Below are 27,356 nucleotides of genomic sequence, written 5' to 3'. Positions count from 1 at the left end.
TATGGGTCAGTTTCCACAGAGCAGGATGTGACATGGGACAGAACCTGGGCCATTGCCTCATACTCCTCTTGGATGGGGAGCTAAGACCTGAGGACAGAAAAGCTGGGAAGGAGTTAACAGAGGAGCCAGGCTTCAGGCCAGGCCTCCTGACTTCTGATCCAGACTCTGCTGAGCCAACTTAGAATCCCTGAGAATGGAAAAACAGGCCTGCGGGAGAATAAAAAAATTAGGGTGAAATCCTTGCTGAGTAAAAGTTTCTGCTTGTCCTAAGAAAAATACAATTTGCTCCTAACTTTGAAATGCAGTTAGTATTGATTGTGTTTAATTAAGTTATGCATGACTGGTTTTCCTGGATATTTGCATAGAATGCCTTTGCAGAATGTTCTCACCCCAAGGATATCTGCCAGGGGTCCATGTCTTGGCAGCTGGTCTTCGCAGAGTCTTTTGGAAACAATGCCCTGGCACAGCCTCCTCTTGCTCCTCCAAAGAGCGGGGACAGTCCCAGGCACAGGAACCCTAAGTTGTCATGGTGATGGCACAGTCAGAAGGCTTAAGAGCCCCTCAGCTCAGTGTCTAGTGGGGTAAAAGCTAGTAGCCTTTGGAAGAACCTAGCTGGAAAGGAAGTTTCTTGTCTAGAGCTTTGCTTCCCACAGATGCATTTGCTTCTGATTTTCGTGTGAAAACTGTTTTTCAAAGGTCACGTGAACAAGCTTCCCAGTGACACTCAGGCTGCAGCTGGGCAATCATCACCCACGGGACTGGTTTTCTCCTAAGTGTCACGGGTGGAGACAGGATGCTCTGGGCACTGGCCCTGCTGGCTCTGGGCGTGGGGCCAACAGCTTATGGTGAGTATGGATGTAATCTTGTCGCTGTTTGCAGTGTGCCTTAGCTGCAGGCAGGAGACAGCAAGCAGCTGAGGTCATCTCACATATGAAGCTTGCTTTCTTCCTTTGGTTTGTTTGTTTGTTTGGTTGGTCGGGGTTTTTGTTTTTTGGTTTTTTGTTTTGTTTTGTTTTGTTTTTAAGGCAGGATTTCTCTGTGTAGCCTTGGCTCTCTTGGACTTGCTTTGTAGACCAGGACAGCCTCAAACTCAACAGAGATTTGCCTGTCTCTTCCTCCCCAAGTGCTGGGATTACAGGCGTGCACCACCGCTGTCTGCACATGAAGCTTTCTTAAACATGTTTGTAGATTTAAAAAAAAATCTGTGGGCTTTGGAATGGCCTGTCTAGTACCAAGAGACTGCCTTTTGGGAACTAGGAAGAGAGACCAGCGCAGTACACCTAGTGGTGAGGTACTTGCTTCACATGGCTTGGCCTCTGCGCGTTATTATAATTTATATAATAATTTATAAAACCCAGACTGCCAGTTTTGGTAGCAGTGGCCACAGATTCTAATTGTTTTAGTTGTGTGGTTGTCAATATCTTTATAAAAGTGACGGTGTTCGAGCCTCTATAAGCAATAGTGTATCCTGTGCCATCAGTTATCAGGCACTTGAGGAGAGGCTCTGTGCTTGCCTTCTAATCAGTGTATTGCTTTGAATTGTTGAGCCTGTTTTAATTTTGGTAAGATCTGGTAGCTTTTCTCACTGGCAGCTGGACGGTGACTTCGAACACTCACTGGTATCATGAGGCCCATGTTGTCTCAGACCCTGACCTGTAGTGCTGCACACTATTTATCAGTCACCCACGTACATCTGTAGAAACAAAAAGGTGTCTACGTTTAAAGGAGAGTGCCATGCCAAGGATGCAGCCTAGGACTTACAGATCCTATGTGCAACAAAGTCAAAGGTCCCCTCTTTTTAGCCTCTCTCTTCTCTAGTCACACAATGAAGGGGAGGCTGTGCCCAGCCCAAATCATGGACAAAGAACAACAGGGGTCAGGAGCTAGAGGTCAGAGGTCAGAGGTCAGATGTGGGCAGGTGCACGGTGCTGGCATTTATGAATGAAGCCATGTTCTGGGTCCTGGGAGGCCCAGATCACTTGCTGTACTGTAGCCCTGGAGAAAGCCAGCCTCCAGCACCACCACGAGGGTGCTGCTAGCGCTCAGCCAGGGTGGGAGAGGGAGAGGCACGGAGAGGCTCCATGTTGTGTAACAGCTTATGGCCCTGCAGCCCGCATCCCAGAAAGCCTGTGGATAACTGTGCCCTGTGGTTCCCTTTGGCAGCTGGCGATCACAGTGAAGACACATCATTTGACCTTTTCGGTGTCAGCAACATTAACCGGAAGACTATTGGTGCCAAGCAGTTTCGAGGGCCTGACCCTGGGGCACCTGCTTACCGTTTTGTACGGTTTGACTACCTCCCCCCAGTGAACACAGATGACCTCAGCAGGATCGTCAAGCTTGCGAGGAGAAAGGAGGGATTCTTCCTCACGGCCCAGCTGAAGCAGGACCGCAAGTCTCGGGGCACACTCCTGGTGCTGGACGGCCCTGGCACCACCCAGAGGCAGTTTGAGATTGTGTCCAATGGCCCAGGGGACACCTTGGACCTCAACTACTGGGTGGAAGGCACTCAACATACCAACTTCCTGGAGGATGTGGGCCTGGCTGACTCCCAGTGGAAGAACGTGACTGTGCAGGTGGCCGGCGAGACCTACAGCCTGTATGTAGGCTGCGATCTTATTGACAGCGTCACCCTGGAAGAACCATTCTATGAGCAGCTGGAAGCAGACAGGAGCAGGATGTATGTGGCCAAAGGCGCATCTCGAGAGAGTCACTTCAGGGTGCGTATGAGCTTTGCAGGGAGCTCACAGCACGGTGCAACTCAGTATAGCATTCGTGTTGGGAAGGGGTGTAATTCTTCCACAGAGAAACATGTAGCACATACTGTAGCACATGTGTCTACACTCTGCACACCTGTACATACTGCATGCGTGTTCATACATATCATACATGCTCTCTTGTGCAACACCTATACCTTGATATTCACACGCATGTGCATACTCAAGTGTATGAATATATCACCCATGGGCATGCATTCCACACACACACACCTATGTATCTACCACAAGTGCATGCTCGTATAATGCACTTGCTTACACACCATGTGAACACGCCATACACTCGCACACCTTGCACAAGAATGCAAAGGCATGCATACCATGACCACACACCCTCACATACAGCAGACACTTACATTTGCACTCATAGACACAGTACTGACACATGGAATTACAGATACATATACACAAGGGACATATAAGAACTTGTGTACACATGTGTGCATCACGCTTCTGCACACACATATTCGTAACAGTCAACTCAGTATGCATACAACACGCGTCCCTAAGCTCTGAGAAGCAGAGCTGCGTCACAGCCATGTTGTTCTTGGATGCCTGAGTCGGGTGCTGAGGGAAGGTTCCTGGAAACCCCAAGTTACACCCTAGCTCTTGTTTTGGGAATGAGGCAATTGAGGCAGTAAGGAGGGACCGAGTTCCTCGACGAAAAGCTGCTGCTTCGCGAGTGGCTACTTCCCTGTCGCCTCACTGAGGAAGAAGTTTGGGTCCTTCTAAAATTGGGACTGTAGAACCTGCAGTGGCGGGCCCACGCGGATGCCCCAATTGTAATGGCTCTCTTGGGTCTATTCATGGTTCCTCTGCCCTGAAGACAGACACTGACAGGGAACCAATACTGAAGTGCTGCATTCTGACTTCCTGTGGTCCATCAGTGGCAGCCAGAGGTGAGCCACGGCTTCCGGTCAGTCTATAGCCACAGAGAACAACCCACAGTGCGTCCTCTAGGTAAAGTGTGCTCAGTGGGCGCTCAGCTTAGGCTGTTTTAACTCCTGATGAGTGTGCACACTCCTCTCTCACTGCAGGTGAAGGGACATTTGGTCCTCGCTCTCTTGCTCTTATCCTTGGAAACAAGTGTGTGCCAGAGCTTAGTTACTCCAGTGAAAGGCCTAGGCAGTGTTCTGTGTCAGGTGCTGCCATGGCTGGCTGACTGGCCCATTCAGAGCACATCATTAGCTTCCTTCTCCTGTGTGACCCAGGAGCCACCTTGTGTGGACAGGAGATGTTTCTGAGACTTGAGTCACAAACAAGGATGCTGCATTCTAGTTTCATGTGATGAAATAGCCCAGCATGTCTACCTGGGAGCGTACAGGGAGCAAAACTTGCCCAGCCCTAGGCCTCCTAATTCTCCAAGATTAGCTTTCTCCTAGTTAGAAATATTTTCATGCTAAACCTCTGTGTGCATGTGTGTGTGTGTGTGTGTGTGTGTGTGTGTGTGTGTGTGTGTGTGTGGTGTAGTGACATGCTCAAAGTAACAGGACTAGGGTAACTGATATAAAGAGACTTCAGACATGCTCGGTAAAGCAGAGATGACCTAGGCTGTTTGAATCTTCTAATCTGTATTTATAAAGTGTCATCAGCTTCTACAGAGCTCATGGTTTACCTGCGGTCCTGTTCCTATGTCCTTCCCAGGGCTTGCTGCAGAATGTCCGTCTCGTGTTTGCGGATTCTGTGGAAGATATTCTAAGCAAGAGAGGCTGTCAACACAACCAGGCAGGTGGGTGAGCTCTGACCAGGAGTCTCTGATCTGTCCCAATGGGTTGTTGGGGGCTGTGTGTGTGCATGCATGCATGCATGTGTGTACACATGCCTATAGGTGCGCCTGTGTGTGTGCACCCCTGTGTGCGTACATATACACACCTGTGTGCATGCTCATGTGTGTGCACATGTGCACAAATACGAGTGCATGTGTGTGCATGTGTGCATGTGTGTATGTGCATGTGTATACGTACATGTGTGTGTGTATGTGTGCTCTGCTGTGGAGATGTGACTCAAGTATTTTGATCCTCTGTGAGTGAGTTTGCTGGGCAGTTTAGACTTCCCAGTCCTTAAAATGATAAATTGTTGATGATCAGTTCTAAGTAGATTTTAAGGATAACAATCCCATTTTGGGGGTCCTGAGCAGATAGTCCTGTCCACGATCAAGATCATTCATGCCTTTTGTGGTGTCCAAACACATTCTAACATGTAGGTTTCTTCAACAGGATATTTTAGGCTAGACTTACAAGTCAACAGCACACAGAACTATTAAAAAGAAACACTTAAACATTTCTGGAAGTTCTGAGCCCTTCTTAATAAACCGGACTTACACAGAAGTCGAAATCTGTTCTCTTAAGATGGGGAGGAGGAATAGACTGACTGGGTGTCTGTACTTTCATCCATAAGTCCAGACCCACTGTGAGTTCTGCACTCAGAGCTTGGGGCTGGCAGAGACTCCCGTTCTCCTCCACGGGCCACGCCAGACTGGAAGCTTCCAGTCATGTGGAGAGTGAGCTCTGAGCCTGGTCTTAGAGTGTGGCTTCTTTGACGTTTCTTGAACATCTCTGTTTCAAGCTAAGCCACTGAAATTTCATGGCTGCCGAAACTGGTATAGATATGGGAGGCACAGACTGGCTCCTAATTTGTCCATCATCAATCAGTCCAAACCCATCATGACAGAGGCAGGGGTGATCAAAGGCCTTGGTTGGCTTATTTTCCTTAACACTAAGATACGAAAAAGAAATATCTTAGATAAGCTAAAGATTAAAAAAAAAAAAAAAAAAAAACAAATGAAAATAAATGATGAATAAAATCCACTCAAGCCCACTATTTAAGAGTGTCCCCTAGTTATAAAAATAGTTATATTAGCCTGTCTTTTTATGGTTAGTGGTACACTGGGAGTAAAGGGTTCCCAGGAGCCATGCGGATTGCAACAAGATTTTGAGCCCAAGTGCTAACACTCAGTTGTGGAGTGAACGGCTGTCACCCGTCCTTCCTGGGAGCCCTTTGCTCTTCCATAGCCGAGTAGGACTGTTTCTGGACTTGCCTCAAAGCAACTTTAGAATGAAGGGGCCTGTGTGCACACAGCCCAGGCAGACTCCCACGATTGCACCAGGACCATGCGTGTCCATCTTTGCTCTGCCTGAGGACCCATTAGGTAGCAGAGCATGGAAAACAGTGTTTCCTGGGTGTGATGGCTTCTGGTGTGAAGTTTTTATCCCGAGCTTGCTTTTATTCCAAAAGGAAGCCCCAAGAATGGGCACTCAGGTTAAAGTGGGACATAGGAAGGGTGAAGGGTGAAGGGTGAAGGGGAGGGCCGAGCTCGGGGGCTATGTTTGGAGGAACAGACTTGGGGTTAAAGATGAGGACAAGGCGCCGTTCCTCAACTCAGATTGAGGTGTGTGATGTGTGACCCTACATTACAAACAGCTTGTCTCCCATGGCTTTGCCCTGCCTTTCTCTGTTTTGAGTCAGGACCTCTGCCCTGCCAAGGGACTGTATGGGCATACAAGGTAGGACAGGTTCCTCTCGTGAAGCTTAAATCTTAACTGGAAGCAGTTGTCATCAAATGTTGTGTTTGTGGATATAATTCAGCATGTGGCCACTCCAAGAAAGCAGAGATTTTTTTTTATGGGTACTAGTTTATAGTTGTGGAGGTGACACCCCAGGAGCTGTGCTCCGCTGACTGGGTCAGTGGGCACCAGCTCACAGTCGCAGGTCTGACCCCCACAGAGCGTATTCTCCGCTGACCATGTCAGTGGGCGCCAGCTCACAGTTGTGGGTCCGACCCCCACAGAGCGCATGCTCCGCTGACTGGGTCAGTGGGCGCCAGCTCACAGTCGCGGGTAAGACCCAACAGAGTGCATGCTCAGCTGATCATGCTTTCTTCCCTTTAGCTGAAGTCAACGCCATCAGTGAGCACACAGAGACCCTGCACCTGACCCCTCACATCACCACAGATCTGGTGGGCCAGGATGTGGAGAAGACACAGGAAGTGTGTACACACTCCTGCGAGGAGCTGAGCAACATGATGAACGAGCTGTCTGGACTGCATGTCATGGTGAACCAGCTGAGCAAGAACCTGGAGAAAGTGGTGGGTGCCTGGTGAAGGGTAGAGGTGGCAAGCGAGGGTGGTGGGAGCAGATGGCAGTGTGTCAGGGAGGCCTCAGGGGCCAGCCCTCCCTGAAGCCTCACCAGACAGCCAGTCAGGGCTCTGAGGACTAGTGTATCATTGCTTTGGAGAAACGGATTAGAAAGCCACCTTGAGGGGATGTCCAGGTCAGGCCCTTCGGGAACACTGGCCTACACAAAGTTAGTGAGAAGAGAGAGAGAGATGCAAGAAGTGTTGTGGATAAAAACACAACCAGGGGACACAAGTGCTCCACAACAAATCTGTGGTTCTCCCAGAGAAAAAACAACATCCACGTTGTGTGAAGGGCTGTATGTTGAGAGGAGCACCCTGCAGTCTGGAGGAATGCCTTTGCCTTACAGCTGTGTAAGGCTGACAGACTTAAATGTATGTCCCAGAGCGTGAGGAAGCAGGGGACATGGTCACATGCTCCAGAGTGGGTGTTCTGTGGCTTTGAAGGGTGAGATGAGAGATGTTGAGTCAGGGCCTGGCAACCTGTCTACAGCTGCAACTTATTCCAGTCTTGGTCCCTTAGCATGAAGTTAGGGATCAAGGAAAAGTGTGAACCCCTGAAGCTGCCCGAAGCCACAGTGCTGGTGTGTTTCCATGTGTATTTGTAGTAGGAAGGTTCGTGACACTCACCCAGTCCCTAAGGTCTGTTACCCCTGGTTCACTTTGAGGGGAGTGCTGAGATGACCAGGGTTAGAGTTGTCTTCTTCCTCACACGATGTCTGTCATAGCCTATCTGCGGAACAAAAGGAGGAGTGAGTGGACCCATTAACTGGCCTCTCCCTCTCCCCTGACACCTGCCCTCTGTGCACAATGGTGGTTTTGCTTTCATCTATGAGGCGCCCAGAGGTTGAGAAGGCAGTGCTTATGGTTAGCTGTGAACAGAGGAGAGGTAGAGAGGCCAGAGAGACAGACAGTGTGTGCAACCGAGCTCCGGGATGTAGGTTTGCAATACGGTCTGTCTTTACCAGGCCCTCGTTATACCCACGCCTGCCAGTTTCGCTGCTTACCTCGATGAAGGAGGGCCGTTGAATTCTTGTCCTAACTCTCACCTCTGTTTCTAGTCCAGTGATAACCAGTTCCTTCTGGAGCTCATTGGGGGCCCTCTGAAGACAAGAAACATGTCAGCCTGCGTGCAGGAGGGCCGGATCTTTGCAGAAAATGAAACCTGGGTTGTAGACAGTTGTACCACATGCACCTGCAAGGTGAGTCTCAGAGAGAAGTCCTCCTGCAGGCACAAGTACCACACACAGGGCAGGCATGTTCAAATCGACACACCTAGATCCCAGTGGCTGGCGATGGCCTGCTTGGCACATTATGTATAAAAGATGTTCGGATACTTGGAAGGCTCAGCATGAGAGCCTCAGACATGCAAGCGAGCACAAACGTAACTTAAATTGACCTGCCTGTGCTGTGCATAAAGAACCCACAACTCAGCAGGTGGCGTGGCTTGTCCAGCGCTGTCATGGGAGAAAAATGTGGGTGATGGAGCTTTGTCCTGTAGTTTGCATTTGGTGCCATCCTGTCTCTGGCAGGGCCACAGTGCTTGGCAGAGACAGCTGGGGAGCCTAGTGATTGTCAAGAAAACGTAGATGGTTTAGTTTCCTGGCCGTGTGTTGACCTCAGATGTCAGACGATCTGGAAATACTCTGTCATTCTTCATCTTTACCACCCAGAGGACTCAAAAGCTGATGTCATCATCCTGCTCCTGGTGGGAGGAAAGAGTCCCCTTGAGTCTGCGCAAACCCTGTATTTGAAGTAGAATTTGTGCAGAAAAACAAACAAAACAAAACAAAACAAAACAAAAAAACCCGCCTTGCTGTTTCTGCTAACCCGTTCGTTCCCCATCTAGCTCCGGTGACAATGTCTGTTACAGTAAATGACTGTTTTCCAAATTTTTCTTTAATACTTTTAGAAATTTAAAACAGTGTGCCATCAAATCACCTGCTCACCAGCAACTTGTGCCAACCCGTCTTTTGTGGAGGGCGAGTGCTGTCCATCCTGTTCCCACTGTAAGTTGCCCTGTGGCGGGCAAGCTGTGAGCCCTAGTGATTGCATCTGTGTATTTGTTTTGCGGTTTGAATAGAGGAGGGTGAGGCTAAAATCCTTACAGACAGGCAGTGGAGTGGAGGAGAAGGTGGCTAAGGCCCACTTCAGCTACTAGCCAGTGGCCAGGAAGCCACTGAGAGCTCTAGAAGTTAAATGCCTGCAGCTGTCCTCTTCTGGCTCATCCCAGACAAGGAGGCTCCCAGTGACCCTGCAGAGACCAAAGTTCCAACTCCCAGGCCAAGAACAAAGCCCCTGTATCAGTAGCCACTGTGAGTCAGGAGCTAGCCCTGGGCTGAGGGAAGACTGAACAGTTGCTGTGAAACCCACAATACAGTAAATAAACAAACAAACGAACAAAAAAATCCAGAGACTGATACTCAATGATGCACTCAAGTAGCAGAGCTGTGGTCCAAGTGGCCCAGACTGGGGCTATGGGGGGCGGGAGCCAGTTCTGTGAGGCCTGGCACTGTGGAGGCAGAGCTGCACCTGTGTCAAGGAGGCCTGGAGGCACTGCCCTCTCTAGCCTCAGATCCCTGCCTCACTCTGAATGCCCTGTTAGTCTGTGGATCCCTGGGCCAGTGCTCTGGGTTTGGCCTCCTGGTGATGCTTAGTTGTGGCTTCCCTGTACGGGAGGGTGAGCAGCCCTCCCACCCAGTCATCACCCCTGAGTGTCTGGATGCCTGTGCTCTGGTTTTATCCTGATCTTTCCTTTTGGTGTTTGTCCAGAATCCCAGGGACTTGCTCAGCACAGCCATGTTATTACCACAGAGCTGGGTGCCTGAGCCTGCTTCCCCTGTATTGGCAAGGGCAAGGGTACAACAGAGAGCTTGGGTGTGACCGCGTAGATGCTCTGGCCGCCTGTGCTCAGTGTTGTCCCTGCAGCTGCTCTTCTTTCCTTCCTTCGTTATCCAAAGGGACCCCTACTGAGAGGCCCCTACTAAAGGGCACCTACTAAGAGACCTACTGTGTGCTTTTACCCTTAGCCCAGGCCCCAGCCCTCGTACACTATACCCTTGTGTCTGTGAAAATTTCATTCTAGAGAAATTGCCTATTCATCGACTCTTCCTCAATTTAAAGTGTCTGAGAATAAACTGTGCAGCCTGTAGTTTCAAGCGGTGTTTGGCATGTTGTTATGTCCCTTATGCACCAACAGACATTATGTAGAAATGACTTCTTGGTGACTTTGAAAATGCCTCCTGTAGACGAGATTCAGAGTTCTGTTGTGGAGCCATCTCCTCTCTCTGTGGACCAGCTTCCCTAAACACACCTGGACGACTCAGTCCTCACCACTCAGTGTTCACTTCCCTGTGCTTTGCTCGGCTTCCCCTTTAAGGCACTCAAGCTCTTGCCCAGGTGGTGGGCCTCTGCCCAGAGAATATTCCTGCTGCCAAGCCCCTCTCTACAAAGCAGGCCCCACTCCTTTCATGGTTGTAGTGCCTGACCTCCCTAGGACATGTGGAGACGGAGGGAAGGAGTGCACAACTTCACATGCGTGTACCTTCTTGGCTAGCTGCAGACGATGATGAGGACTGGTCTCCGTGGGCAGAGTGGACCGAGTGTTCTGTCACCTGTGGCTCTGGGACCCAGCAGAGAGGCCGGTCTTGTGATGTCACCAGCAACACCTGCCGGGGTCCCTCCATTCAGACCAGAGCATGCAGCCTGGGCAAATGTGATACAAGAAGTGAGTGTCCAGGGCAGGGTGGACAGTCACCCATGTGGGTATGCCAACAGCAGCTATTTGCTAGAGTGTGGAGGCCGTGGCCTCAGGGAAGGTTTTGCCATGTGAGACGCTTTCTCCTTGGTGAAGTCCATGCCGTCTTTAGTGGAAACAGGGACTATCTTGGAAGGCAGATCTTGGGGGTTGCCCAGCCCAGGGTCACAACCTGAGACACTGACCTCTTTGTATTTCTTATGTCAGTCCGGCAGAACGGTGGCTGGAGTCACTGGTCGCCCTGGTCTTCGTGCTCTGTGACTTGTGGCGTTGGCAACGTCACCCGCATACGACTCTGCAACTCGCCAATGCCCCAGATGGGTGGCAAGAACTGCAAGGGCAGCGGCCGGGAGACCAAGGCCTGCCAGCGTCCTCCGTGCCCGAGTAAGTGGGTGATGCTGGGAGCGGTGAGGGGTGCTGATGGCTGCTGGTCACCAAGGCCTGCTCCAACCTAATCAAGAGCCACTCAGTGAGGGTGTGGCTATTCTGTCGCTCTGACGTCAGTGCCCGTCATCGGTTGCATACCCTGACTTCCTGAGTTAGCCCGAAGTCCTCTGTACCTTGCACAGGTCAGTCGAAAGGACAGAGGTTGTTGCCTACAGAGACAAACATCCTCAGTCTTAGGACAGGGCTCTGTTTATCTGAGTTGTACTGAGGTGCAGCTCAGCAGACGGAGCCACTGCTTGGTATACCAGGACCTCCCAGGGAAGCTGGGCTCTCACAGTGCATCGGATGCAGGGGGATTGCTTCCACAGCAGGCTATCCATCCATCTCTTCACTGCCCATCTGCCCAGTGCCATCGGAATAAGTCCCACAAAGCACTTTAGATTGGAGGCTAGGCTCTGCAAGGAAACCCAGGCTCTGGCTATTAAACATTGTAAGGATTTTCTTTCAGAGGCAAAGCAGTTTATCAGCAAGTCTGTAATCAGCATCATTCCCTGAATCATGGCTGTGGAAACTCACAGCAGGCCAGCCCCTCCCTTCTCACAAGTTTCTTCAACTACATTGGAATAGCCAGGGTACCCACTTCATCTTCCCCTCTGCTCTTGCCTGTGCCAATCACATATCCAGCCCTCCTCCCTGCCTCTCTCTACAGTTGATGGCCGTTGGAGCCCCTGGTCCCCTTGGTCAGCCTGCACAGTTACCTGTGCTGGAGGGATCCGCGAGCGCACACGTGTTTGCAACAGCCCTGAGCCCCAGTATGGAGGGAAAGACTGTGTGGGGGATGTTAAGGAACATCAAATGTGCAACAAGAGGAGCTGCCCTGTTGGTGAGTAATGGGGCGTGTGTGTGTGTGTGTGTGTGTGTGTGTGAGAGAGAGAGAGAGAGAGAGAGAGAGAGAGAGAGAGAGAGAGAGAGAGAGAGAGAGAAAGGAGTTGCCCCATTGGTGGGTAAGAGGGCACACACACTTGAATGTGTGTATATGCGTGTGCCCATATGTGCACACATGGGCAGCATCTGGTTGTAACCCTGTCCCCCATCCTTTGTGCAGATGGGTGCTTATCCAACCCGTGTTTCCCTGGAGCCAAGTGCAACAGCTTCCCCGATGGGTCCTGGTCCTGTGGCTCTTGCCCAGAGGGCTTCCTGGGCAATGGTACCCATTGTGAGGACCTGGATGAGGTTGGTACCTCAGCCTTTGGCATTAGGGTGTCCCGTGGAGATCTGGAAAGAGGCTCACTTCTGTTTGTCCTCACAGTGTGCCGTGGTCACAGATATCTGCTTCTCAACTAACAAAGCTTCCCGCTGTGTCAACACCAACCCTGGCTTCCACTGCCTGCCTTGTCCCCCACGCTACAAGGGGAACCAACCCTTCGGGGTTGGCCTGGAGGCTGCTAGGATGGAAAAACAAGTAAGTGCCGCTGGCAAGTGGAGATGGGATGGGAGGGGAAGGGCAGCAGGCTCTGCTCATCGGGAGGGGGGCTCTCCTGCTGACACAGAGGAATTCAGATGTTTTCATAGAAAGGGCTTGTGAGCTTCAGGGTAGCAATGATGCCTTGGTCAGTTCTGAGATGCTATAGCATCTGAGGCAGGATAGGGATAACAGAGAATTATTTCTCACAAATTTTGAGGCTGGAAATCCAAGACTGAGGACCAGGCATGGAGTTCATGCCTCTTTGTTGTCATCGCGTGAGGGAGAGGGAGGGAGGAGGAGGAGGAAAAGAGGGGTCCATGATGACTACACACATCCAATGAGGCTCCACTTCCAGAAGCCAGGACATTGGGATATGGATTCTAACATACACATGGGGGTCACAACAAAGCTATGGCAAGTGGTATCACATGGTAAGCTCAGAAATAAATATTATCTGGCTCAAATAACTATTAAAAAATATACTCAAGTCTGCTTCCTGAACTAGTGCTTTAAGAGCCCAGCATGATGCCAGACTCCCCAAGTCCTTTCACAGTGAACCTCTTTGCATTCTCAGGGGTGTCTGTGGCCACCTTCGTCCCTAGTCCATCTAGTCCATCCTGTCTGTAATTCATATTGTTCTTGGTCTTACAGGTGTGTGAGCCTGAGAATCCGTGCAAGGACAAGACTCACAACTGCCACAGGCATGCAGAGTGCATCTACTTGGGCCACTTCAGTGACCCCATGTACAAGTGTGAGTGCCAGATTGGCTATGCCGGAGATGGGCTCATCTGCGGGGAGGACTCAGACCTGGATGGATGGCCCAACAGCAACCTGGTGTGTGCTACCAATGCCACCTACCACTGCATCAAGGTGAGAGTCACACCCGCTGCAGGCCAAGAGCCAGGGTTCTGCACTTCAGTCCTTTCAGTCAGTATAGCGGGCTGTGCCTCGGCCCCTTTTCATCAGGGTAGGGTTTTGCCTGTCTATCCTGCGTCATCAGCAAAGAGGTCTGCCCCCTCAGTCCTCTTCAGTCAGTGTAAGGGTCTGCCCTCCCGCGCAGTCCCTCTTCAGTGACTCACTGCCAGGAGAGACTGGCCAATTTGGGAGCAGTGATCTAAACAGTGAGAAACTCCAAATTATCTTGTTCCCACCCACACTCCACATGAACTTCCTACTTTGAGACATTTTACCATGACTGAAGAGATGAGAGAGCACATGTCTGATGTGTGGTGTGCACATGCATCTGCCTGAAACACTGAGCACAGGTGGCCTCTCCCTTCCTTTTCTTTTCATTCCAGGGATTGTTACTGGCCGTGGGCTTGACAGCAGGGAGGTGGACTCCATGCCTGGCCCCAGGTGTAGGAGACTGAAACAGCCCTAGACAAGCTTTTCTGCTTGGCATCACTTAGCAAGATCCTAGCAAATGTGTTGCTTTGGGGAATTGGCATTTGATCCACTACATGAGATGTTAACACAGGTCTGGGCCACTGTAGCTTCACAAGTCTAAGGGTCGCAAGGTTTCCCACCAAATGCAGGGTTTCCCATGAAAAGGTCATGTTAAAACCATAATTATGTGCATATTTAACACTCATTTTAAGCTAAAAGCGATAGAGTTTTAGTGTAGGAATTTCTTCTTTCAGAGTCTCTGGAGTAGAGATGGCGAATATTGGCTAAACAAGCAGGAGTCACAGAAATAAGGCAGCATCTCCCACACATGCGCGCACACGCACACACGCACACACATACACATGCGCACACACACATGCACGCACACACATACACATGCGCGCACACACACACTGTTTCCTTCAGTCTGTGCTGCTATGACTCCCGGTTTGTAAAACATTTGCAGAATTTCAAATAGCAATATAATAGCTTCAAAAGAGATGTGTCACAGACACAGATACACACAATGTATACGCACACATGCACACACACACACACATACGCATGTACGTGGGCACATGCGCATGTGTGCACATGCACAAGGCATTAATGTTAAAACTAAAACTACACTTCCCTGCCCTGCTCTCCATAGGCTCCACAGTTGGGGCCTTGCGGCTCAGGTCTGGGTCACAAGTGGACGGAGTGGAGCTAGCCCTGCCTTCTAAGCTTCGTTTCCGTGCAGGTTTACAAAGCATGCGCTGTGCACACCTATACAAGGTCTTCTTCCTTTGAGACCTGCTGGCCAGTGAGGGCTGAGCTTATATACACACTGAAGCTCTTAGTTCATTACATGGGACTGTAGGAAAAAAACAAAAAACAAAAAACAGGATGCTAAGCATCTGCCCTCTCCTGGGAAAAGCACCCCTCACCCTCCTCTGTCATCCCAGATGTCTGATCCTTGCCGGGGGACCCTGGGCTCAGAACAAGGCTCTTTGTGTATTTTTACTCACATGCAGCAGTGATGTAAATCCCAGGGTAGGACTTAGAACAGCGTGCGTCCAGGCCAGCTGGCTCTGACCCCCATCCTTGTCCTTCTATCTAAGGAATTGTATCAGATATTTATATCCTTGGCTTCATAAGTCTTGTTTTATATTCCCTGTTTTGGAAAGAAGGACATGATGGAATGCTTTCATGGTTGCTATTCCTCCCCAATTCACAGGACAACTGTCCCAAACTGCCAAACTCCGGGCAGGAGGATTTTGATAAGGATGGAATTGGAGATGCTTGTGATGAGGACGATGACAATGACGGTGTGAGCGATGAGAAGGTAGGGCGGTGCTGCTCCCAAACCCTGAGGTGCTGGAGGAGAGAGGGCTCCCCAAAACTGTCCTGACACATGTCTGTGAGCAGTTCCCACTGCAAATGTGGGTTAGCTGGTGCATGGGGCTCCCTGGGGTACAACACAGAAACTGCTCAGTAACTTCACTTTCTGTTTTTTTTCCCCCAAACACTCTGGTTTCTCTTCAGATCATATACATCTTTCGCCTTTCACTTCCTTTAATTGCATTAAAAAAAAAACCTTTTATTAGCTTCTGTTTCTTCCTGTGAGCTGTGCCTGAGGCCAGAGACGGGTGCTCAAGGGAGGCTTTACCCTGTGCTCACACAGCTCCCAGAGGGTGGGCTCTCTATGGGAGATTCAGTGCACTCCTCCACCCATTTTCACATTCCTTTTCACTCATCCATCCATTCTCTCACGTACTCTTTCATCCCCGTGAAGTGGAGGAGACTGGCACTTTGCAGTAGGAAATCTCAACACTCCTAGGATAGGATAGCTGTGCACGTAGCACTAAACCTGATGGTGAGCCAGTGGAGGGCTAACCGGCTCATTTCCTTTGCTTTTTTCTTGGTTGTCTATTTATAAGTACCGAGCAATCTGATTTATGGTCCGTATTCTTTCTGATGACCTCTTCTGGTATCTTTTAGGACAATTGCCAGCTTCTCTTCAATCCCCGTCAGTTAGACTATGACAAGGATGAGGTTGGAGACCGCTGTGACAACTGCCCCTATGTACACAACCCGGCTCAGATTGACACAGACAACAACGGAGAGGGGGATGCCTGCTCTGTGGACATTGATGGGGATGGTCAGTGGCTCTGCTCACTTTAGTGGTACTTCAGGGGTTCAGTGGCTCTGCTCACTTTAGTGGCACTTTAGTGCCTCAGTGGCTCTGCTCGCTTTAGTGGCACTTTAGTGATTCAGTGGCTCTGCTCACTTTAATGGCACTTTAGTGCCTCAGTGGCTCTGCTCGCTTTAGTGGTACTTTAGTGGCCCAGTGGCTCTGCTCACTTTAGTGGCACAGATCAAGGTTCAGGGTTTTAAGTGAGTCAGCACTTGGTACATTCAGGTCCACAGCCACAAATCAACCAGCCATAGAAAAGGAGATTGCATTTATTGAGCACAAACAGACTTTTCAATTTAAATTTATTTATGTGTGTGAGAGAGTGTGTGGAGGGGGAGGGTGCTGCTGCTGTGTGTGTGTGTGTGTGTGTGTGTGTGTGTGTATGAGAGAGAGAGAGAGAGAGAGAGAGAGAGAGAGAGAGAGAGAGAGGAGAAGGAGAATGCTGCCCTGTGTGTGTGTGTGTGGGGGGGGTGTATGTGTGTCATAAAACAGCCTTCAGGAATTGCTCCTCTCTTTCCACCATCTTGAAGCGGATCTCCCTGGTTTTGGCTGAACTGTGTACTCCAGACAAGCTGTTGTGAGAACATCTAAGAACTGGGGCTCTCGCCTTGTCCACCTGCTCTGAGAAGGCACTGAGGAGAGCAAACTGTCTTGCCTCCTTTCCTGCTTCTCCTTGTTTATTGACAAGGCTTAACCTCAGGACTTGGGTCCTTAGACAGATGGAGCGACCCAGGTGTACCCTGTGAACTCTGACACCACTGTAGGTTGAAGTTTTATCTGGAAACCTGGCGGCCTCTGTGAAAGAGCCCAGAGACCTACCACACCACCCTTGGAAGCCAGTCACTCCTTTCTCAAGATGTCACTGTAGAGCCAGGAGACACTTAAAGCATTGCTCTGTTTGACTCCTCTGTGTGCCCGTGAGCCTCACCCCCCTCATCCTCTCGCAGCCTGGAGTTTCTTCATACCCTCTGGCTCTTTCTACCCTGCCATTTGGACCCAACTCGAAGTATATGATCTTGTAGAACTTTCCAGTCAGTTTCTGCATCCAGCATTCTCCTCAGGACAGTATGGACCAGTCTGCCTTCTCAGGGCTTGGTACGGTCAGCAGGCACCTCATGTCTACCCTGAGATAGGGTGGTACATCTGTTGTGCTGACTGGCGTCTCAGGTTCCAATACCCTCTCATTTTAAGGGTCCTTTCATTGAACAAAGAGGTCTCCTTCTCCTTGGGCAAGGCCAACATTCAGCTGAGTCTCTTCTTCCTGATTTGCTGGTTTTGACCCTTCACTTTACCACTGTGTGTGTGTGTGTGTGTGTGTGTGTGTGTGTGTGTGTGTGTGTTTAATTTCTCCAGTACTGGTAGATTTTGTTACGTATTTTCATATTTCTACAATCCTTGCCAATCTATCTTGTACTATATGTAGATGATGCGTCCGCGTCATCCAGAGGCTACCATGTTCCTGTGGACTGAACACACGTGCATTCTGAGCTGTCAGTGGGAACGCCCAGAGCAGCTCAGAGACACATCACACTCATCCTTTTCTAATAGGGAGCATTGCCCAGAGAATCCCAAACATTCATTATATTTTAGTTAACCTAAAATATTGAGAATTTTTTTGAGAGAGGGTCTCACTGGGAATTTAAATTTTAATGCAAAATATATCATAGGCTCTTCCAGGAATCTAATAATATTTTCAGTTTTGCTGTATTCTTAGTGAACGCTTGTCTATATCTTATTCAGTATGATGGGGAAATGATCTACCTTCTATAAATTCACTGTGTCACTACTTTGTTCCTTTCACCAACAGATGTTTTCAATGAGCGAGACAATTGTCCCTATGTCTACAACACTGACCAGAGAGATACAGATGGTGATGGAGTCGGTGACCACTGTGACAACTGTCCTCTGATGCACAACCCTGATCAGGTGATAGGATGCCTCCAAACAGGGGTCTGTGGCCCTCAGCTGCTGACTAGAGAGATGAGCCTTTGAGAGCGACCAACATCTCAGGTCACTCCCATCTCAGGGCGTTCCTCACCCTCACACAGCATCATAGAGATGCTCCCGTGCAGTTCGCCTCTGCTCTGCCAAGCATGACAGCATAGTTTTCTATTGTCTCAGCTGGAACCGCTTAGCCCAAATCTAAGCACACCATATCAAGGTGGCCACAGGCCAAGGGAGGACGTAGCTTCCCCTCACCGTCTGGGTGGAAAGTGGTCTCCATGGTTACCCTGGGGCAAACCCAGAGCTAGCTACACTTCCAGGCTTGCCTTTGGAAGGGATGAGAAGAAAGTGAACTAGAAATATGACCTGCTGAGCATATGGCGACAAATGGTGGGGGAAGTGGTACGAGTGATTGCTGAGTGGGTAGTTAACCCCAGGAAGTCCCCTATGGGTTGGGGCACAGTCTAGGAGACACCTGAACCCAGGTGTCCAGACTTCAGGCTCTTTTCTGTGTAGGCTATAAGTGGCACAGCATACGCCATTTCGCAGCTTGGCCCCAGTGCTGACCGGTAACAGAAGGGGTAGGGCCTCTAGTCTGTGTGCTTCCTCAGGGAGTATTCATGGTGTCCCCTCCCTGCTGTGTCCCCCAGATGGATCAGGACAACGATCTTGTTGGTGACCAGTGTGACAACAACGAAGATATAGATGACGACGGCCATCAGAACAATCAAGACAACTGCCCGTACATCTCCAACTCCAACCAGGCTGACCACGACAATGACGGCAAGGGCGACGCCTGCGACTCTGACGATGACAACGACGGCGTCCCCGATGACAGGGACAACTGCAGGCTTGTGTTCAACCCAGACCAGGAAGACTCAGACGGTGGGTACCTTCCTCAGCCTATGTCTGTGGTGCAAACCCCTGTGAGCAGCCCCACAGAGGCAGAATTCCTCTGCTTGTGAAGCTACTTTAGAATTCAAGTCAGCAGGATTGCTCTCCTAGGCTGCTGGGCCCAAGGATGGCTGGTCACCTCTGCCTAGCCTACTTGGCAGTTTCAGCTTCTTCCAGTGAGTTTGACATTCTAGCAATGAGAGAGGTGAAGCCTGCTTGTGCGTGCCAGGGTGAGGAAGCCTTCTGAAAACCCTTGGCAATCACTTAGATAGAAATAAAGTTCACCGATTCCGCCAGTGACAGGATGGGGGGGGCTGCAGGGGGGGCGCTGTTATTGTTTTATGTCTGGTACCTAAAATAAGGAAAGTGTGAGTGGAAAGGTCTTGTGTAAGTCAGGGGTCTGTAGCTGTGCAGATTCTGGAGGAAGTCACACTCCAGGAAGGACTGCCTGGCCGGCCTGAATAACAGAGCACACAGCTGTGTTGCTAATGGGCTGGTCTACTAACTCCCTCCCCGTGGTGGCCAGGATGATCCAAGCTCTCTTTGGAAGATACTTATCCTGAACAAATGGAGATCAGGAGTCCTGGGGTGTTGAGCCAGTGTGACTCAGAAGCACGTGAAAGGACTGGCCAGGGCCCAAGGGCAGCTCCAGGATCGTCTCAGCACAGGGAAGAGAGCTTTCTGCAGAAAGTGCCTAGCTTGATGAAGTCAGTGGGAGGGAGGGTCTGGCTTCCCTAGGAAGGAGGCTGGAAGGGGAAGCTAGGAGTAGGATGCTGTTACTGCAGCCTGGGAGTTGTTTCATTGGCAGAGTACTTGTCTTGCATGAAACTCGGTACTACACAGACTAGGCTAGTGGTGCATTCCTGTAACTCGAGAGCCAGAAGATGGAGGAAACCAAGTCTTCCTTGGCTCCATCTAGCCAGTTTGAGGTGCTATGAAGGAGACACTGTCAATACCTGTACACCTAACACGTGTTTCACACAGTAGGGGCGCCTATGATATTAGATACAGAACTGGAAACCAGCCTGAAAAATGAGGGAATCAAGATACCAACCTAAATACCAAATATGGTTCCTTTTCTTCCTTTAGAAATAAGAGCAGAGGGCTTGGTCTATCCCATTGCCTCTGCCTTCGGGTATCTCACTGTCGCCAAAGACGTCACAGGCATGACCTGTCCCCCTTCGCGGGCCAGCCTCATGGGGCCCCATCTCCCTAGGGAAAGTCACATGTGCTGCAGAGGTTCTACTTTAAATGCCAAATAGATTAAAATGGCTCCAGTTACTAAGCAGGACAATGAGACATGGGCAGCAGCCAACGTTTCTGAGTGTGGGGAGCAGGGGTCTCATGAAGGCTTGGCTGCGCTGCGCTATTTCTGGTGCTTGCTGGGAGGATTCCTTACAGCTTTACAAGTTCAATGTCTTGGAGGCAGTTGACGCGCAATCTACAATTAGCTGCAAGATGTGCAGCCTCAGCCCTTAGGGACCCAGAGGTCTCTGCTCATACACACGTAGACAAATACAAATTTCCTACCTTGTCCCCCTGTGTTTGTTTTCTTCCTTATCCACAGGCGATGGCCGAGGTGATATTTGTAAAGATGACTTTGACAATGACAACGTTCCAGATATTGATGACGTGTGCCCCGAGAACAATGCCATCACTGAGACAGACTTCAGGAACTTCCAGATGGTCCCTCTGGATCCCAAGGGAACCACACAAATTGATCCCAACTGGGTAATTCGCCACCAAGGCAAAGAGCTAGTGCAGACAGCAAACTCGGATCCCGGCATTGCCGTAGGTGAGCTTGGGACCCTGAGTAAGAGGATACCGCAGAATGCCCAAATGAGGCCAGGTGGACAGGATTCAGGACACGTTCTCTGGTAGCCTTACCCTTCCTTGGTGTGTGGAATGGTCTCCCTTTGTAATCTGGTTAGGGGCTCTGGGAAGGCATGGGTTTGCCTTTCTGGTCTAGGGAATTTGGTGCCCAGTGAGGCAGTTCATACTATGTGTGCTCTGAGGTGGCACATGACAGAGTGGAGCCTCTGCCACAAAACTACCAGTTGGGCCATGAGTCCTGTAACTTTTGCTAGTCTCTCGGTGAACGGGGTATTTAAGCTAATCTGAGCTCCCCAGAGTCGTGTTCCTGTGACATGGGGCCCTAAGGCGGGTCCCTGAGGTGCTTTCCCGGGCCCCCAGACCACCCACATGTCCTCTGCACCAGGTTTTGATGAGTTCGGGTCTGTGGACTTCAGTGGCACTTTCTACGTCAACACTGACCGTGACGATGACTACGCCGGCTTCGTCTTTGGCTATCAGTCGAGCAGCCGCTTCTACGTGGTGATGTGGAAGCAGGTCACCCAGACCTACTGGGAGGACAAGCCCAGCCGGGCTTACGGCTACTCTGGTGTGTCACTCAAAGTGGTGAACTCCACGACGGGTACCGGCGAACACCTGAGGAATGCCCTGTGGCACACGGGAAACACAGAAGGCCAGGTGAGGGACCGGGCGGTTGATGACCTCTTCCGGACAGACCCTAAACTCCTATCCAATTCCAGAGCGGGGGGAGGGAGAGAGAGGGGGGAGGGAGAGAGAGGGGGGAGGGAGAGAGAGAGGGAGAGAGAGAGAGGGAGAGAGAGAGGGGGAGAGGGGGGAGAGAGGGGAGAGAGGGGAGAGGGAGAGAGAGAGAGGTAGAGAGAGGGGGAAGAGAGGGAGGGGGAGAGAGAGGGAGAGAGAGAGAAGGAGAGAGAGAGGGGGAGAGAGAGAAGGGGAGAGAGAGAGGGAGAGAGAGAGAGGGAGAGAGAGAGAGGAAGAGAGAGAGGGAGAGAGAGAGAGAGAGGGGGAGAGAGAGAGGGAGAGAGAGAGAGGGAGAGAGGGAGAAAGAGAGAGAGAGGGGAGAGAGAAAAAGAGAGAGGGAGAGAGAAAGAGAGAGAGAGGGAGAGAGAGGGGGGGGAGAGAGAGAGAGAGGGAGAGAGAGAGCTTTCTGTTCTCATTAATTTTTAATCAAGTAGCAATCGTTTTAATAGTTGGTGGGAATATCTACTTTATTGAACCCAGAATGCCAAGTGCTTCTGACAACACGGCTGGAAAGATTGAACCATGTGCAATCTCATGAAGAAAGAGACAGAATTTGACAGAGTCAGCCCCATCAAGAAGCAGAAGATATGAGTTCAGACCTCTGACTGTCTGGGCCAAGCGTTCTGCTCTTAGCGCTCGCCGTAACACAAAAGTCTGCAGTGGATTTAGGTGCACGGTAGATGAGATACAGTGTTTGACAATATAGCATACAAACCAAATGGACCAGGGAGTTAGTATGGCAAGCAGGGTATGACTCTGCACAGCCCGGGGCCGCGGGAGGGGGGAGAATGGTAGAGACGCGCGTTTCCCACTCTTCCACAATGCTGCTCTTCTGCAGGTGCGCACTCTGTGGCACGACCCGAAAAACATTGGCTGGAAAGACTACACCGCCTACAGGTGGCACCTGATTCACAGGCCTAAGACCGGCTATATGAGGTAAGGGCAGGTGTATGTTTCTGCCCAGTGATAGGCCTCTCAGAGCTCTCTTCCCATTGGATGGACAATCTGCCTTCTCTGTCGGCAATCCCATCGGAGAAGATCAACAGATAACTATGCCGTAGTGGACTCTTCCATTTTCACTTTGATTCCTTAGTTTTAAATGCCTTTTCTCGTCTATTTGTATCCTTACGATACACTACTTTAAAATCTTGAAAGGTGAACTGCATCTTAGGATGCTTGTTGGTGGTGTACAAACCACTCCACGTCTATCTGGGTGCAATCCAGGATTTTGTACAAGATAACCCCCTCCCAGAGTCACACCCTTGCTGGCTATCTGGTGTTTACAGATCCTTGAGGGCTTGGCTGTGCCAAGTGTAGAGTGGTGTGTGGGGTGTGATATCCCTGCAGAGGTGTCCTACCTGTCGTGTGCTCCATCAGGGAACTCTGTGGCACCACTTCCCACTCTGGCCCAGGAAGACAAGAGTCTGTCTCCACTCTTAGGCAGCTCAGTGTGGGAGCCATGGAAGAGAAACAGGCATCCACTCCCCACAGGCAATCAGGAAGTACCCTTCACTCTTCACACTGCCTTGGCTCTTGGAGGCAACCTACTGCAATTCTGGGTGGTTGTAGCCACACGCACACACCAAGGGGAGACCAGCTTTGCCTGTGACAAGGGGTGAGCCCCTCAGATTCTGCTGTATGACAGGACTCAGAGTTCCTAAAGGGAAAGCAAGTCCTGCCCAGTTGCTAAAACCTCGAGCCAGAGGGTGGAGTTACACATCCCTCTGCGTGGGTCTGGGTGTTACTCAGTGGTAGAGCAGAGAACACTTGGTCAGCACGTACAAGCTTACACTTTCACTCTTAGCACCAAACAGGGAGAGCAGATGCCTCTTGGCCTACAGCTGGCGTCCAGAACCAACCTCTGGCCTCGGTGGACGCGCTGCCGAGTTCAACTCCTCTTCCATCCTTTACTCCCTTTCCCATATTAGAGTCTTGGTGCACGAAGGGAAGCAGGTCATGGCTGACTCGGGGCCAATCTACGACCAAACCTATGCTGGTGGACGGCTGGGTCTGTTTGTCTTCTCCCAAGAAATGGTCTACTTCTCAGACCTCAAGTATGAGTGCAGAGGTGAGTGCACGGTCTCACAGGCCCACGAGGGGCTGGCGTCCACTGCTCTGTCCACAGAGGCTTCACTCTGAGGAAATGGGCTGCTGCTGTGAATCAGGGCTTCTGCCCTTCCCAGCAAAGACGGAGTTTAGGCAACTATGTTTGCTCTTTTTTTTTTTCTTTCTTCCTTCCTTGCTTCCTTCCTTCCTTCCTTTCTTCCTCCCTTCCTTCCTCTTCCTTCTTTCTTGGTGGTTCCTTTTTGTTTTATATTGAATCTGCCTGCCTTTGGTAGTAGAAAGACTTTCTGGTCCACCACAGGCTGTATCTGCCTCTGTACTGAGTCCTATAGCTCTTGTTTCCATGCTTTCTGAATTTCTAGGGGCGTTTTATATTACGGTCTACTAAAAATGGAAAGAAGAAAGGAAAGGATGGAGGGGAAAGGGGAGGAAGAGGGAAGGAAGGGAGGAGGGATAGAAGGAGGCTAGACGCTTACGTATCTGAACCAAATTACAAGCCCGAAAGCAAGCTTGAGTCCAGTCTAGTGTAAGGATATGTCTTGTACAGAGGTTGGTAAAGCTCAGAGATACTTTCCAATGCTCATATCTGGAAAACAATACACAATCAGAGAAAAGCAAAAGCCAGAACATTGTTTTCTCCCCTTCCTCCCCTGAAGGGTTTCCCCCAGGTATCCGCTCATCAATCCATCCATCTATGGAAGCACCCTTCCAAAACCTATTTATTCATCCACCCACTCCTCCGTCCTTCTCTCTTTCCACTCTTTCACTCATCTCTCATCCACTCATTCATCCAAACATCTCCCTGTCATCCATCAGTCATTTCTACTCTTCTGTGTTTGCCGTCTTCAAATTAAAGTCATGATATTTGAAGTTATAGGTAAAACAGATGTGTGTAATATTAGTACTCGGGAGCCTGAGGCAGGAGGATCACTTCATTTGAGGCCAGTCTGGCCTACGTAGTGAGTTCTGGGGGAGCCTGGGCTTCCAGCATGAGATGAGCAAAGCAACACAATAAAATGGCCTCTGGTTGCTTCACCCTGGTACCGTCATCCCCTTCTCTTGCAGATGTCTAGAGAGCAGGGCTATAGTTCCAGCAACGTGCTACAGATGCTGTCTCCTAGACACATCGGTCCATCTTGGTACTTGCAGCTTTTCTGTCTCACGGCGTTTCCTGTTTCTTGACCTTAACTGAGTGGATCTGCAGCTCTTTCATCAGCGCCCAGTCTAAGTGCCTTCCAGGGATAGACCTTAAGGGGGTCCCCAAGATGAGCGCCCAGCCTGCGACCGGAAAACAGTGTGATGGAGTACGAGGCCCACTGTGGAGTGGAAACCGAGCATGCCTTCGCAATCGCCTCTTCTCATTTGTTTAGCAAGAATGACGTTTACATGTAAAATGTAATTACTTACGGTATTTATGTGTATATGGAGTTGAGGGGAATATTGTGTACAAGTCATTCTCATAAATTAAGCATGAAAAACATTGCCCACCTACTTTCAGTGCGTAACGTTGTTGCTGTTCCTGGATCTGTGCTGTTCTACAACAGCACGCAAATCCTGAGAGGTTGGTTATCAGGAAAGATCAGGAGGCCTTGGCTGCAGTAGGAAGAGGCCAGAAGACAGTCACCCAAGACTGCGGCCCCTTTGTCCATTGATATGAAACACTGACTAATAGGAACATAGAAAGTGATTGCAGAATTAGATGAAAACTGCTTCTTACCCCTCTTGGCCCACAGTTACAGCTGATTTGACAAAGACTTTGCAGAGGGGAATCTTTCAGGGTTCCAGCTGTGGCTTCTCAGCAGAGGTAACTTGGTGTTAAACTGGCTGCCTGGGCTGGGCCTTGTGGAAGCCATCAGGCTCTGTACACTGACTGCTGGGATCTCTCTTTGGCCATCTTCCCCTGTCCCCGATACTAGGAAACAGACCAACAGATAAGTTGGCAATGCACTTTGGTACCCTACCCTACTCTAGGCTTTGGAATGATGCAAAACTGCTTTTGCAGAATTTGGTAACACATTCATTAAGGTTCCCAGCACAGCTGTTTTGTTAATATTTATTAAATGAATTTGGAATGTATCTCCACTCACCAATAACTTATTTTAAACATACAAAGTAACAAAGAAATAACCATCTGACAAGGATATAAAGATACACTTACCTAGTATCTGCTAGTTGACATACAAGGCTCTATGTCATGATGAAATGGAACCTTAATATGCACAGTTACCAATGATTTTCATTCAATTTTTTACTGTTATCTATTTGCTGTACATAGGTTTGCTGAAGGAAACATCATTTGGTTTTTTTTTTCAGACACACCCATTAGTCAGTCACTTCATAACAGACATATGCTTGGTTTAGATTATTTTATTTTATTTTTTGCTTTAAGCTACATGATCTCCCAACAGGAAGTGCTGCCTCTCTCACTCCACATGAGTTCAGTGGAACTATATCTTGTCCCTCCAGCGGGAGTGGGTCATAATTCCCTTCCTGGTAATGATCACTGCATTTCTAAGTCAGGTAGAAAGAGCCTATGGCTTAGATCTGGGTTTCCATAATTCATCTTAATGTAGTTAGTTATTTGTGTTGGTTAGGGGCGAGTTTCCCTGTGTTTCCTTATCCTGCACTTTTTACTTTTTGTGAAGCTGTATTCCCAAGGCCAACACAGGGCTGGGAGGCGTGTGAGCATGAGGACTTGGAAGAGCATTTGGTCTTTCACTTGGGGCATTTGGTTGAGTGGTACAGGGTGGTGGGGACGGTGTGAATACGTTCAATGTACCATATTATTTCTGTAAATTATTTATGTAGTTTAAAAAAAAACAAGAGCTTCTCGTTTTTGCCAAAGATTGTAAATAATTATTTATTTGTTCATTGGGTCAAATTTTCACCACTGAAACCCTACGTTTAGCTAGAGCTTCCTTTTTATACCAGAGATTAACAACAGCAAATAAATTATAAAAAGCTTTCTATAAGTGAATCTCTCGCCCTTTTTTAAAAGAGTTAGTGGGGTCCTTCTGGAGGGTGTTGGGCATTTCACCCAGGGAGGACGGACATTTCACCTCTCAAAACTGAGAGGAAAGTTGTTCATTGGCTGCAAGTCTTCCTGGTATGCCTGCAGGTTCAACATAGAGAACACAAGTCCTCCTGCCACCGAAGTCCCTAGGGCCCACATTACTCAGCCCTCAGCAGCACTGGCTGCTGGTTCTCAGTCAGGCAGGAGCAGTAAGAACCACTAAAGAATTTAGAGGAGGCTGAGACACAGGGACTGATCATAACACAACTGGCTCTGCTTCCCCTACTGAGCCAAGGAGAGGAAGGAGCAGAGAGCAGACTGCACACAGCAAAGCGAGTCCTGCTGTGGCCCAGAGAAGGCACAGCCCAGCACTGCAGCCTGGAATTTCCTCAGTGCCCAGCTAATGGGAAGGCTTATGCATGGGATGGTGGAGTCAGGCAAAGGGAGACATGAGGGAGCAACACAGAGGTAGAGGAGAAACTGGCAGGGGGAGCAACACAGAGATAGAGGAGAAACTGGCAGGGGGAGCAACACAGAGGTAGAGGAGAAACTGGCAGGAGGCAAGACTGAGACAAGGTTGGCTGCGGTAATAGGTTTGGCAGTTAGTGATGCAGTGATGAGATCCAGGGACGACGTCCTGTGGTGACAACTTCCTGTGGTGACCTGACTAGAGGGTGAAGCCCTTAGTTGTGACCAGACTTTCAATACTTTGTGCCTTCTTCTTTCTCCCACCCTTTTCTTCTTTCCTTTCAACCCCCAACACTAGATGTGAGAGGGGGAAAAAAGG

At 49.8% G+C, this 27,356-nt stretch overlaps 1 protein-coding gene across 1 annotated transcript; it reads left to right on the top strand.

Annotated features, from left to right (window-relative positions):
- The first annotated feature begins 343 nt into the window (after positions 1-343).
- On the top strand, positions 344-26,537 carry Thbs2 (thrombospondin 2). The gene is made up of 21 exons (XM_051164133.1): positions 344-845; positions 2,164-2,720; positions 4,422-4,506; positions 6,665-6,861; positions 7,971-8,111; positions 8,822-8,918; positions 10,466-10,636; positions 10,874-11,050; positions 11,763-11,936; positions 12,159-12,286; positions 12,363-12,515; positions 13,170-13,388; positions 15,124-15,231; positions 15,888-16,047; positions 17,891-18,009; positions 18,678-18,912; positions 20,489-20,716; positions 21,140-21,411; positions 22,331-22,428; positions 23,421-23,560; positions 24,622-26,537. The coding sequence occupies exons 1-21, from the start codon at positions 794-796 to the stop codon at positions 24,627-24,629; spliced, it is 3,519 nt and encodes a 1,172-aa protein (XP_051020090.1). The 5' UTR covers positions 344-793; the 3' UTR covers positions 24,630-26,537.
- Positions 26,538-27,356: the final 819 nt, after the last annotated feature.

Source organism: Acomys russatus, chromosome 21, assembly GCF_903995435.1.
Source record: "Acomys russatus chromosome 21, mAcoRus1.1, whole genome shotgun sequence".
Taxonomy (NCBI): domain Eukaryota; kingdom Metazoa; phylum Chordata; class Mammalia; order Rodentia; family Muridae; genus Acomys; species Acomys russatus.
Note: the sequence above shows the minus strand (reverse complement) of the source record. Positions and strands in the feature narration are given on the sequence as shown.

Excerpts from the sequence above, each read along its gene's own strand:
- Thbs2 (XM_051164133.1), top strand. The coding sequence starts at position 794 with ATGCTCTGGGCACTGGCCCTGCTGGCTCTGGGCGTGGGGCCAACAGCT. Across the intron at positions 846-2,163 it reads CGTGGGGCCAACAGCTTATG|CTGGCGATCACAGTGAAGAC; the intron begins GTGAGTATGGAT and ends TCCCTTTGGCAG. Across the intron at positions 12,287-12,362 it reads ATTGTGAGGACCTGGATGAG|TGTGCCGTGGTCACAGATAT; the intron begins GTTGGTACCTCA and ends TTGTCCTCACAG.